This window comes from Tamandua tetradactyla, chromosome 4, assembly GCF_023851605.1.
Source record: "Tamandua tetradactyla isolate mTamTet1 chromosome 4, mTamTet1.pri, whole genome shotgun sequence".
In the NCBI taxonomy this organism is placed as follows: Eukaryota; Metazoa; Chordata; class Mammalia; order Pilosa; family Myrmecophagidae; genus Tamandua; species Tamandua tetradactyla.
In genome coordinates, this window is record NC_135330.1 from 164358109 (window position 1) to 164372267 (window position 14159).

General features: G+C 38.4%; 1 protein-coding gene across 1 annotated transcript in view; it reads right to left on the reverse strand.

Moving 5' to 3' along the window:
* Window positions 1-14159, reverse strand: part of DZIP1 (DAZ interacting zinc finger protein 1) — an 89236-nt gene that overhangs the window by 71895 nt on the left and 3182 nt on the right. Inside the window, exon 5 of the mRNA XM_077158540.1 lies at window positions 13431-13997. Within this exon, the coding sequence (XP_077014655.1) occupies window positions 13431-13997 (567 nt within the window). The remainder of the gene's footprint in view (window positions 1-13430; window positions 13998-14159) is intronic.

A 14159-nucleotide genomic window follows, 5' to 3' on the forward strand; every position in this document is an offset into this window, starting at 1 on the left:
GTAATCACCCATTATAAGAAATGTTCCACACCAATGCAAGGTATTGGTGGTGGGATGGTATCTGGGAATTCTGTATTTTATGAATGACCATTTTGTAAACCCACAAATTCTCTAATCAAGAAGAAAAAAAAGCATTAAAATGAAACTGACAGATATTGAGAAATGAGTGGCAAAGACAATCTAACATAAAGATAATCAGTTTCCCAGAACAGGAGAGTTCAAAAGTGGGACAACCGGTATTCAAATATTTAATACAAGAGAATGGCCCTGAAATGAAGTAAAAGCTGAATCTGCAGATTGAAAGAGTTTACTGGGTTCCAAGAAAGCAGATAAAGAATATTCAACACCAAGAATACCTTACTAAACTACTGGCCTTCAAATAGACAGAAGTGCTTTAGCTAACTAGGCAGAAAAAGGAAATCAAACACAAGAAGAAAAAAATTAGGCCAGCCTCAAACTTCACCACAGCAACATGTACCATGAGAAGACAAAAGTTCAGCGGGAAAGGGTGACCTAGAATATGCAACCCAACCAAATGTCTTTCAAACTTGTGTTAAAGGAGTTCAGCAATCTGAGCCCTTTGGGGGAGGAAAAATCATACTAACACCGAAATCCTACCTATTAAATGGTGAATCAAAATAGAGAATTCAGTAATGAATTTACTGAGGTAAAAGGATTTATAATAAATATGTAAATACAGAACCAATAAAAAAATAAAACAAAATTGCGTTTGGAGGAGAGAATGTAAATGTTAAAAACCTGAAACTCAAAATTGGGAGGGGAGGGGAATTAGTGAGGCAGGTGAGCAGACTAAATGCTCTCGGCCTTTAATGCACAACTCAGTTCTGCTATTGTCACTCAAAAAGAGCAACAGACAACAAATGAACAAATGAGTGTGGCTGTGTTCCAATAAAACTGTATTAAAGAACTAGGCAGTAGGCCAAATTTAGTCTGTGGATCAAACTTTGCTGACCCTTGCTTTAAAGCAAGGATTCAGTGGATATGGTCTACCTTAAGATGTGCAGTTAAAAATATTTAAACTACATATGGGCATAAATCTCATTTTTTTTCACAATTTCTTTTTCTTTCTTAATATTATAGAGATATTTTAGAAAATTCTTATGATGTGGTACATTGTATTGTGTCCCCCACTTTGGACATGTTCTTTGTTTTGGTCCACAACCTGGAGGGTGTGGGCCCATTGTAAATAAGATCTCCTCAAGTTGTTACTTCAGTTATTGTGGGGCCCAACTGAATCCGGTGGGGCTTTAATCTGGATTCCGGAGTCCTTTATAGGCAGAGTGAAAGTCAGATGGAGAGAGAAGCCAGGAGAGGCCGCCATTTGCACTGCCCTGGTGAAAAGGACCAATGACTACTAGTGTTAATGGACAAAGGCCATGGATTCTTTTGCCTGAGGTGCCCAATAACCACCTTCTGACACACTGGGGTTTCAAAGAGAAAAAGAGTTTATTACTAGGCTCACAGTGGGAGAGCAGACAGCCTATCAGCCCAAAATCTGTCTTCCCCAACTGCAGTAATTCTGATAGTTTTACTAGAGAAAAGACGGGCAGGGTTTAGGATAATGAGCACAGAGGCCCCAGATGATATAATTAAAGGTAATCTAATTATTGAGAGTGTGCAGACTGATTACATGCTTAGCCACAGAACATATGAAAGGAAATGGTGGAATGAGGTATAGGTGACTTGTAGGTTAAAGTCTAAGCTACTATGCATGTCAGGTGGGCCCACTTTGGTTAAATCCAGTCTCGGTTATCAAGGTAACTTTGGACGTAGGGTGGGTTAGTTCTGGGCTGACCCACGTTAATAAACTTTAGTGGCTGTCATTAGTGATTACAAGACTCTAAAGTTGAAAACCTGGATAACTGGGTACAAATGAAGGTTAGTCACAAGGTTTTTACAATCACAGGGGCAGAAGATAAAGGCTATACAATCATCAAGAAATAAAGGTAGCTGAATTACAATTCAGAGATTTTAGGTATTTCCCTCTGTCTACTCCAATATAACAGAACGCAAAAAGGAATATCTATATGATACAGTAATCAAAATCATCCCTTAAAACCTGATTTCTTGGTTACAGCAGCAGCCAGCCCCAAAATGCCACAGCCTTCGGAAAGAAAACATCACCTTGCAGATGCTGCACTTTTGGACTTCTCCTAGCTTTAAAACCATGAGCCAATAAATGATATGGCATTTTAGTAGCTAGAAAATTAAAACATATGGTAAAGAATCATTTACTTCAACCCATTTTCAGTATCATTTCAGGTTCTTCAATAAAACACAAGCAAAATAAAATTTAAGTATAAAAAGATTTTCGAGCTCTGCCCTGATCAAGAGGGTAGAATGAGACAGTTAAGGGCTCCAGCCCCCATGGAAGCTTTGAACAACCAGCAAGAACTGACAGAAACATCTTTCTCAAAACTCCAGTAAACAGTTAAGGACTATGTAACAGGGCAAGCACCAAGTCAAAAAAAAAAAAAGCCCACTTAAAAACAGTATTTTCTCGTGGCAACCTGGCTGGCCTCATGCCCAACTCTCATGGGCTCCATGCACAGCTGGCCTGTGTTCCCAGTGCAGATCCCTGGACCTGGATAGAAAGGGAGTACAGTAACTCTCATGCACATACTGGGAGCATGTGTGTCTGGCCCAATCTTTTTGGTGGTGGTTCATGGGACTCGACGTTCCAGAACTTGCCCTGCACATAGAAGGCAGCTCATGGAACTCTCCTACAGAACACTGTGGCAGAGCAGTCACGTCGTGCCGCCTGGAGCAAGGTACTTCTGGCTGCAGTAATACAGTGCAGTGCCCAGAGCTTGAGGAAGCTATTTCCTACAGAAGAGGCAACATTTGCATCCACATAAACAGGGGAATTCCTAGGGCCACATGCATATACCTAACACAAGATTTATGTACGCAAGGATGGGGAAGCCCCTAGGCTTTGGCCAGGAGCTGTTCTCTAAACTCTTTATATGGATAAGATCTGAAGAAGAACACTGGAATAGGTCAATATGCAAAGGTTGGAAAAGATGTTTCCTTTTTCTCCTTTTTTTTTCTGTTAGCTCCTGGTATCAAGGAAATCTCTGTCATAACACTAGCTGAATTAAAGCTTAAGGAATAAATGCCTGAGAGTCTAAATTCCAGCATTAACATATTAAGACATCAAAATATTCAGGTTTCAATGATAGATTACAGAACATACAAAGAATTAGGAAATGATGGTGCAGGCAAAGGAGAAAAGTAAAGCATTAGAAACTAATGAGGATGACCAGACCTGGAACATACGAGAAAAATATTTTTTTAAAATGGTCCTAATTATGCTTAAAGAGTTAAAGAAAAATATGGTACAAAGATAAAAGAAAATCAGAAAAACAACAGATGAACATAAAGAGAATATGAATTGAGAGAGGGAAATTATGAAAAGGGACTCCAAGCAGAGCTGAAGATCACACCAACAAAAATTTAAAATTCCCTAGAGGGGTTCAAAAACAGATTGGAGCTGGCAGAAGAAATATCAGTGAACCTGAAGACAAGACAGTTGAAATCATCCAGTCCAAGGAGCAAAAGGAAGAATGAAGAAAAGTAAACAGAGCCATGTGTATACATATTGAAGATGCTTAACAAACTCCAAACAGTTTAAACCCAAATAGACCCACGTTGTAGCATATCATAATCGAACTGTCAAATGCCAACGATAAAGAGAAAATTTTGAAAGTTGCAAGAGAAGAGCAACATCATGTACAAGGGAGGCTCCAAAAGATAAAGTACTGATCTCTCAACAGAAACCATGGAGGCAAGAAGGCAGTGGGACGACATATTTAAAGTGCATAAGTGAAAAACTGCCAACCAAGAATTCTATATCAAGCAACACAATCTTTCAAAAATGAGAAAGAGATTAAGACATTTCCAGATAAATAAAAGTTGAGGAAGTTTGTCACCACTAGACCTGTTGTACAAGAGTGCTAAAGGAAGTTCTATGGTTGAAAGGAAAAAACAACAGTCAACAGATCAAAGCCTCAAGAAGAAATAAAGATATCCACTAGGGTGACAACTGGGGTAAATATAAATAAATGTCAGTACTACTGCATTTTTAGTTTATAAGTACACTCTTTACTTTCTAAAAAGCAAATGCATAAAATGTAACGATTAAAAAAATGTAATGCTATCAGAGGTTTTGGACTCATATTGTAGAAATATGTAATTTGTGACAAGAACTGCATAAAGGTGGGGAGATGGAGAGATACACAAACATAGTTTGTGTACACTACTGAAGTTAATTTGGTATCAAAGCAAATGAGGTTGTTACAGATTTATGATGTTGAATTTAAGCCCCATGGTAACTACAAAGAAAATAAATATCAGAGAATATGCAAGTTCATAGACACAGAACTTAGAGTAAAAGGTTGTTAGGGGCAGGGGGAAAGGGGAATGGAGGATTAATACAAAATAGATGTTTCAGTTTTTTGGTTACTCAAGCAAATACCATGAAATGGATCAACTTAACCACGTAAACTTTGGGAATTACTTCAAGGTTTTTTTCCAAAGACTGTGACATTCTGGAGCTGTCAACTGGGCAACTGGGCATCCTTGGCTTTTCACATGGTAAGGCACATGGCAGCATTTCCTGGTCTCTTCCTTCTCTTACAGGTTCCATTGATGTTCAGTTTCTGTCTGCTCCCTCTGTGGCTTTTTCTTTGTGTGTCCGAATTTTATTCTGCTTATAAAGGATTCCAGTCATAGGATTAAGACCCATCCTGACTGAGGTGGGACACCTTAACTGAAGTATCTCATCAAAAGGTCCTATTTAAGATGGGTTCACACACCCATAGGAATGGATTAGATTTCAGAACATGTTTTTCTGGATTATATACAATTTCAAATCACTGCACTGGGGATAGGCCTATATTTGGGGAAATGAGAAAGTTTGATAACGGAAGGTGGTGAGGGTGCTGTACTATTGTGAATGTGATTAATTCCACTGAATGGTATGCTTGGGAGTGGTGAGATGGTAAAGTTCATATTATATGTATGTTCAAGCAATTGTAAAAAAAAAGGGCAACTAAAGAGGCGATGACAATTGAAGGCGATAGATGATCCTAGATGGGATCTAGCAAGGGAAGGAGCGAAGGTTCAAAAGTACATTACTGGGACATAAACAAAATGGGAATATAGACTACAAAGTTTTATAGCAATGTTAAAAGTCTAGAACTTGATAACTTCACTTAAGGTGATTACATAAGTAAATATCCTTTTCTTAGGCATTATACATGGCAGTATTAAGGGATCAAGGGAGCATAAAGTATACAATGCACACTCAAGTGTTCAGAAATTAAATTATAGACAGACAGACAGATAAACGGATGGATTAACAGAACAATGAATAGATAGCTAGAGTGATAGGGCAAATGAGGCAAAATGTTCAACTGGTCATCTGGTTATCTGGAGTTCTCTGTATGGGGCTTGTATTATTTTTGCTAATGTCCTGTATATTTGAGAGTATTTCAAAATTAAACATTTTAAAAAATTTTTTCTAAAAATATTATCCATGCTATGATCCCAATTATATTAAAGTATTCTGATCTATCCAATTACCTGAACTTTGACCTGTATCTATACATAGAAAGATGTCTGGAATGACGTTCATGTATGTGAACAACAGTAATACCTGTGATATGTGTCTTAAAACTGACTTTTAAAGGGTAACAAATAAGGTATCAGTGGCTGAGAGAGTTCAAATAAAGTTGAGAGGCTACTCTAGATGTCACTTTTATGCAAGCTTCAGTCAGACATTGCTACCCATCGTAGCTTACCAAACCTCAACCAAAAGCATTCCAGCCGATCCTAAAGAATACCTAGGGTTTTATATAAGATTCTACAAAGGATCCATGCACTAGGGTAACTTCTAGAAACCCACAACCTCCAGATGGGTCCCTGCACCAGATAAGTGCTGAAACCTAGAGGGCCCAGCCTCTACAGAATATCAGCAAAAAAAGTTCCATCTCCTTACCCCATATTATTCACAGCCACTTCCAACATGAAAAATTTAGAATGGCCATAGCCCAAATTCCCCTAAAGAGTAGGATAGAAAGATCAAAGTGAGGGTGGAGCTATACAGAGAAGTTAGGGCTTAACAAATGAATATGATTACTGACTCATTAAATTGGTATTTCTTTTAGTCCCCAGTATCTCAGAGCAGCTAGAATTAAAAACCTAAAATTGTGGAATTGTAACTCATACCAAACTGAAATTCATTCTACAACTAATTATTGTGATGTACTTTGAAATTTATTACTTTTTTGAATATATGTTATTTTTCACAAAAAAAGAGAGAAAAAAGTCAATTGTGATGATAAATGCACAGCTATATGATGATACTATGAACCATGGTACACTTTGAGTGATTACATGGTATGAGAATATATCAATAAAAAAATAAATTAAAATAAAAATAAACAACTTTAAAATTAATCTTCCTATTTTCTACATTGTTTGATGTCTTTAGAATGAAAGTTTATCATTTTCAAAAAAAGCAACAGAGTGGGGTGCACAAGTGGTTCAGCGGTAGAATGCTCACCTTCCATTCTGGAGACCCAGCAGAAAATTAGGCAATTCACCAAATTAAATTCTGATTAACCTGTAAACATTTGAATAGATATTCACCCTCTCCATTTGATCTATTCGGTGCTCAAAAAAAAAGAAACTAAACAACAGTGATATACCATTTATTACACATACAAATAGCGAAAATATAAATGTCTGCAAATACCAAGCATTGGCAAGGATGTGGTTAAAAAGAGAACTCATACAGTGCAGGTACAGCTACACTGGAAGGCAATTTGGTAACACATCTTAATAAACACTTCAACCAAGACATTCCACTCCTAGATAACATCTTTAAAGAAACTCTGCACATGAACAAGAATGCTCACTGAACATTGTTCATTAAAGAAAAAGGAAATAAATAACCTTTAGCTGATTACATTCTTTATTAAGGATAGTAGGGAAAAATAATTAAGAAAATGACCTCTGGAACCAGACTGACTGGACTCAGATTTCGATTACACATTGCAACTTATCTACCATCACTGGGATTAAAGGATACTTAATAATAGCTCTTACAGCAATTAGAAACTTAACAAAAGTATAACAAAGAAGTAGCAGTAAGTCCAGGAATCCTATTTATTGAACAAAAACTCTGCCTTAGTGTTTTAGTTTGTAAGCTGCCAGAATGCAATATACCAGAAATGGAAGAGTTTTTAAAAAGGGAATTTAATAAATTACAAGTTGACAGCTCTAGTGCTGAGAAAATGTCCAAACTAAGCCACCCAGAGAAGATACCTTAATTCAAGAAAGGCTGACGGGTGTGGAACAGCTCTGTTAGCTGGGAAGGCACATAGTTGGCTTCTGCTAGTCCCTAACTCCTGGGCTCCATTGCTCTCAGCCTCTGTTTCTGTGCGGATTCCTCATTTTGCTTTTCTGGGGCTGGATTTCACTCTTGGCTTCCCTTGGCTTTCTGCAGATAATGGCTTGCTTAACATATCACAGGAAGTCCAATGGCTACACCTCCTGGGTTTCAAGCATATCCAAACATCCATGTTTCTGTTCTCCAAATGCTGGCATCTGTCAGCTCTGCTCTCTCCAAAATGTTTCCTCTTTTAAAGGACTTCAGTAAATTAATCAAGACCCACCTGGAATACGTGGTCACTTCTCCATGTAATCAAAAGGTCACGCCCACAGTTGTGCACGCCACATCCCCGTGGAGATAATCTAATCAAAAGTTTCCACCTACAGTATTGGAGCAGGATTAAAAGAAGCAGCTGCCCCACAAGACTGGATTAAAACACAGCTTTTCTGGGGTACATAATAGTTTGAAACTCACACAATTAGAAATAATAAATTTCCCTTTCAGGATAAAAGGATGCAAAGGAGTTCTGCTTAACCTGGAACTGAGTTTCCCCATTAATAAAATCTTTAAAAATGCTTAAAAAATTTTAGCCTCTAAAACCCTTTGCATTTTTGTAAAAAGACAGTTATATATGTGCATATGTGTGTATACATATATGTGTGTGTCTGAATTTGATATAGAGATGAACATTATCGCTTCTAGATGAAATGACAAACTCCTATCGTAAGAAGTATCTTCTTAAAGCATTCTGAAAGGAAAAGGTGCAACATAATGAATTTTTAAAAGTTCAGTATGATTACTATTCATAGAAAAGAAGTCTGATCTCTTTCCTTGACAACCCCAAGTAAAGAAAATGTTGAATTATGTTCGGCATACTTAGTTTAAAAATGTAGATTAGTTTATAAAACATGAAAATGTCTTTCAACAACTTCCATCCAAAATCAGCAAAAAGAAAAACTATTCAGTGCACAATAATGGAATTAACATGAGAAGTCATTAGTTAGAATTCTTTCACTAATATGAAGTAGGATCGTCTGTGTGTTTTTGAATAGTGGATTAAGAAACCAATATGTCCACTGTGACTATTCCGAGCAGCCAGACCCTGAGCTAAGTGCTTTCCATCATCTTATTTAATTTCCACAGCAATCACCTTACCCATGAAAAAATTCAAAGCTCAGAAATGTTAAGCCACAGCATTATCAGCTGTAAAGTTTAACCTATGTCCCTCGGACTGCAAAAATACATACCTTTTGTATTTCCTAACACTCATCTTCAACTTAAAGGGGCTGAATAATTGAAACCAACAACAGAAATTCACAAGAAATTCCAAAATCTGCCAGTGTTTCTGGGGCATGGAAAGGAATCTGAGTCAGCTATGTACACAAAAAGGCTCCTTAAAATGAGTCTAAATTCTATTGTAATTCACTGGTAAGTGAAGTGCTGGCATTTAATACAAGCTAATATTCAAATATTATTTAAAATTTTGAAGACAATTTGATACCTAGATCATTGGTACAAAAAGGTCTTCACACACAGCCATCACACTTCCCCAGATATTGGAAGGTCCCTATTAAACAAATTTATGACTGCATCCTAAAGTCAGAACTATTCAGACAAAATCAATTGCCTCACCATAAATTTTATCACAGGCCAAATAGCCTCAGCTTACACACCTGGCATTCTAATGAATATAATGCCTGGGAATCCCAGCAATCTTCCAGGCCAACTATTCTTAGTGGAAATCTTTGAAGATCTCTCCCTTGATCTCTGCGTCACCTCCCTATATTCCTACAGCATCTGCACTTTGAATTCTGGCCTCCTTTTCTGTACCCCTACTAGTCAATGAGCGGCTAAAGCAGGTCGGAGGATTTGCAGAGAGATCACATATAATCACAGCTCAGAACCAGGAGGCCACTGCAGAAAGTAACCATTCAGAGTATTCCATCCATACGTCCAAATATCCCTAAAGACTGTGAGAAGGATCAAAGGAGGAGGAGGAGTTAAAACAGAGAAGTTAGGATTTAACAAATGAGTATGACTACTGAATCATTATATTGATATTTCTTGTTAGTCTCCAGTGTCTTGGAGCAGATGGAAGGAAAAACTTGACATTGTGGAACTGTAACCCATACCAAACTTTGAAATTTGTTCTATAACTACTTATTAAAATGTACTTTGACATGTACTGCTTTTTTGTATTTATGTTATATTTCACATTAAAAAAATTTTTTTTAAGTATTGTAAAAGTCCCTTGAGGGAAAGGAGAAAAAATATGGAACTATTAAACTTTCCCACCTGGGAAACCCCTGGTACTCTCTCAAACATTAGGGACTCCCAGGTCAATAGGCCAAGCCTTTGATCTTTAGGCTTGCTCTTATGAAACTTATTTCTGTGGCTGAGAAGCTAAGCCTAACTATAATTATGCCTAAGAGTAACTTCCAGAAAACCTCTTTTGTTGCTCAGATGTAACCTGTCTCTCTCTAAGCCCAACTCAACAAGAAAAATCATTACCCTCCTCCTACATGGCACATGACATCCAGGGGTGAGCCTGGCCCTGGCACAATGGGATCATCAACGCCTTACTGACCAAAAAGGGGAAAAGAAATGTAACAAAATAAGGCATCAGTGGCTATGAGAGTTCAAAAAGAGTTGGAGGCTATTCTGGAGGCTACTTTTAGGCAAGGTTCAGCTAGATACTGCTAATTACCATGGTTTGCCAAACCCCAACCAACATCATATCTGTAAACCTTAAAGAACACCTAGAGCTCTATCTGAAATTCTACAAAGGTTTCATCCACTAAGATTACTTTCCAGAAACCCACAACCTTCAGATGGCTCCCAGGCCAGGGAAGTTCTGAAATCCAGAGAAGCCAGCCTCTCTAAGAACATCAACTAATTTCATCTCCCTATCCTATATTGTTGACACCCCTTTTCAACATGAAAAAAGTTAGAATGGACATAATCCAATGTGCTGGTTTGAAAAAAGATTTATGTACCCTAGAAAAGTCATGTTTTGATTTCATTCTTGTGGGAGCAATCATTTCTCTTAAACCCTATTTAGCACAGTATGCTGGAAACTTGATTATATTATCTCCATGAAGATGTGACTCAATCAGTGTGGGTATTAGGTGGAGAAGTGTTTCTACCCATTATAGGTGGGTCTAGATTGGTTTTATCAGAATCCTTTAAAAGAAGAAGCACTTTGGAAAAAGCTAGAAAAAAACAAGAGAGATAGCCAGGAGATTTGGAGTGAGCAGAGAAGAAAGACAGAGCCACGAGAAAGCCACAACAAAGAACATCACAGAACCATGAAGCAGAATTCACCAGACAGAGATTTTTGGAGATGAAGGAAAATACCTCCCAGGGAGCTAGAGAGGAAGCTAGCAGATGATGCCGTGTTCACCCTGTGCCCATCCAGCTGAGAGTGAAACCCTGCTCATCTTCGCCATGTGCCTTTCCACTTGAAAGAGAAACTCTGAACTTCGTCAGCCTTCTTGAATCAAGGTATCTTTCCCTGGATGCCTTAGATTGGACATTTCTATAGACTTGCTTTAACTGGGATGTTTTCTTGGCCTTAGAACTGTAACCTTGTAACTTATTAAATTCCCCTTGGTAAAAGCCATTCCATTTCTGGTATATTGCATTCTGGTAGCTGGCAAACTAGAACCTACAAATATTCCTAAAGATTGGGAGAAGGATCAAAGGAGAATGAGGAGTTATAGCACAGAAGATAGAACTTAACACATGAGTATGAATGCTGAATCATTACAAGGATATTTCTTTTCTCTAATGTCTTGGAGCAGCTAGAATGAAAAATCTGAAATTGTGGAACTGTAACCCATAACAACTTTGAAATCTTTTCTATAACTACTTGTTAAAATGCACTTTGAAATTTATTGCTTTTTTGTGCTTCACAATAAAAACATTAAAAAAAAAAGATGCCATCCAGTGGGCCTTCTGTTTGCTTTATACACATCATTACACGGAATTCCCACAACAGCCCTAAGAGGTAGCTATTGCTAAGGACCCCATTTTCAGATGAGAAAACTGAGGTTTCTATACTAAATGGCTTGCACTGTAGAACAGCTGGAATTCAAACTCAGGCAGTCTAACTCAGGAAGTGTCAGCACTCACACTGTTCAAAGTCTCCATAAACAGACCATGGCAAGCCACTAAATAGAGGGCAGAATGTACCTGTGCTTCATGAAGTAGGAAAAGTTTGTCTTGCCACTCTTACCTCTTCTTAGTCCTGCCTGAGGACACCATACAGACAACACTTTCATTCAGACAGTTCACCAAGCTGCCAAGAGTTGACAGGTGTCACTCATTTGAAAAAAGTGAGTAATTATTTATCCTTCTATATCTTAATTTTTGCAAATCTTTGTTTACTCACAGATATTTCTATGATAATCTAAAGAATGTAAAAAAATATGTATAAACAAAAATTGTTACAGGTTTTGATGTTTCTAGACCAAAGCTACAGTAAGACAGACTTTAAAAAAGAAAGTTTAAAAGGAACATATCCTGTTCACTGTACAATAAACATATCTATGAAGAGCCATGTTAGCACTATTTATAAATGATATGTAGTCACTAAACAGCAGTTGTGAAACAAATATGCAAACAGCAATATAAAATTTGAAGATTATACCTCAGGGTTGCTATCCAAAGCTAAACCCTTTAAGTCCTTCTAAAAGCATTCTTTCCCATGTGTTCACATATCTCGTGTACAATTCTCTCAACACTCCTGTTGGGTTACTCCAAGGCAATATTAATCACACCATTTTCTGCACCCTATACATAGTTCTCCTACTCATTCATGTTTCAGCTCCATGATTACCTAAGTTCACCAAGGCCTTTTAAGCCATGCTTAGCTAAAATGAAAAGAACATGAGTGTGAAATCACAACTTTAATCTGTTGCCTGCTTCAATATCATTATCAAACAATTTTGATAACTTTTGTGCTTCCTCCAACTAATCAATAAAAAAAGATAAATGCCAATTACCGTTATACTAAAAAATTATAACATTTATCTTTTTTTATTAATTAAAAAAAGAATTAACAAAACAATTAGAAATCATTCCAATCTACATGTACAATCAGTAATTCTTAATAACATCACATAGTTGCATATTCATCATTTCTTAGTACATTTGCATCGATTTAGAAAAAGAAATAAAAAGACAACAGAATAAGAATTAAAACAATAATAGAAAGAAAAAAACAAAAACAAAAACAAAAAACCTATACCTCACATGCAGCTTCATTCAGTGTTTTAACATAATTGCATTACAATTGGGTAGTATTCTGCTGTCCATTTCTGAGTTTTTATATCCAGTCCCGTATAACATTTATCTTGACCTCAATGTCTAATTCATAACAGTTTTAGATTAAGTCAGGAAAACAAAAATTAAAAACACCCACGAATACTTGTAGTTAGTGAATGTCCTTGTTCTCAAGAAATATACACTGAAATACTTGGGAGTCTGCAACTCACTGCTTAGCGGTTTGAAACCAGTAATAATACTTCTAGCAGAGAGAAAATATAGCAAATGTGGCAAATATTAATCATTGGTGAATCTGGGTAAAGTGTATATGGAAGGTCTGTACTATTCTTGCAACTTCTCTGTACATTTGAATTATTTCAAAATTAAAACCAGGGGGAAAACCCCACAAATTTAATCACTCCAGATCATTTGAGGGCTGACCTCAACAGCAAATTGTACATGGTTTATTTCTCGCTATATCCACAAGGAAGAGCAAACAGGTTCCACATCAACTTCAAAAAAATACTGCAGACAACATTAGGTTGTCAATCCCTATGTAGTCTACAGAACCATGTCTTCTGCTGAAAATAAAATTTTTGGTTTTGTTTAAATGTGCTGTTCTTTACTTCTCATGTGCAGTACAAATCTTTGTGGTGATAGGAGAAAGAACTCTCAAAAGTCTGGGCAAACCGGCATGAGTTTTTAAATCAGACTGAGTCCTAATTATAATGCAGTTTCCTACCTGGTAATAGCTGGCCTTGGCCTCGATCATCAGCTGCTGGGTGGAGATCATCTTTTTCCTGCGTTTACACTCATCCTTGAGTAACTTGATCTCCCCTGTCTGTTTGTTGGCCAGCTTCTTGCTCTGCTCACAGTCGGCCAGGGTCAGGCGCAGTTGCTCCTCCAAGGTGTGCAGCTGCGAGGTGAGGAACTCCTGCGAGTGCAGCAGGTATTCAATGGTGAGCTGCGCTAGGCGGATGAGTTTCAGCAGCACCGGGTCCACGCCCGACTGGCAATGTGGACACTTCTCGTCCTCCAGCTTGCAGAAGGTGATGTTCATGATGTTCTCCTGCAGTGTGAGCACGTCCACGGCCCCCGCCACCTTGTCCACGTCGATGGCACTTAGTCGCCGCCAGTCCACGCTCTCCAACCGCGGTCGGAATTGGAAGAAGGGCAGGGGCCCCGAAGCCACGGCGGGGGGTGCACAGGCCATGCCGGCCGCGCCCGCCGCGCCCGCCGCGGAGGCGACAGTGGCCGCCTGGACCTCCGGGCCGCTGGCAAGCGGGTAGTAGACATGCTTCTGGAAGGGCTGCGGGAAGAAAACACAACGCGGGCGCGGCGCGAATGGCAGGGGGCGGAATAGGAACCAGGCAGGCAGTACCTGGGACTTTCGAGCAGAGTCCAGGCCGCTCCCAGCCCGGTATCCCCAGGCCGGCATCCCCAGCCCAGCATCCCCGGCCTTCCGCCTCTT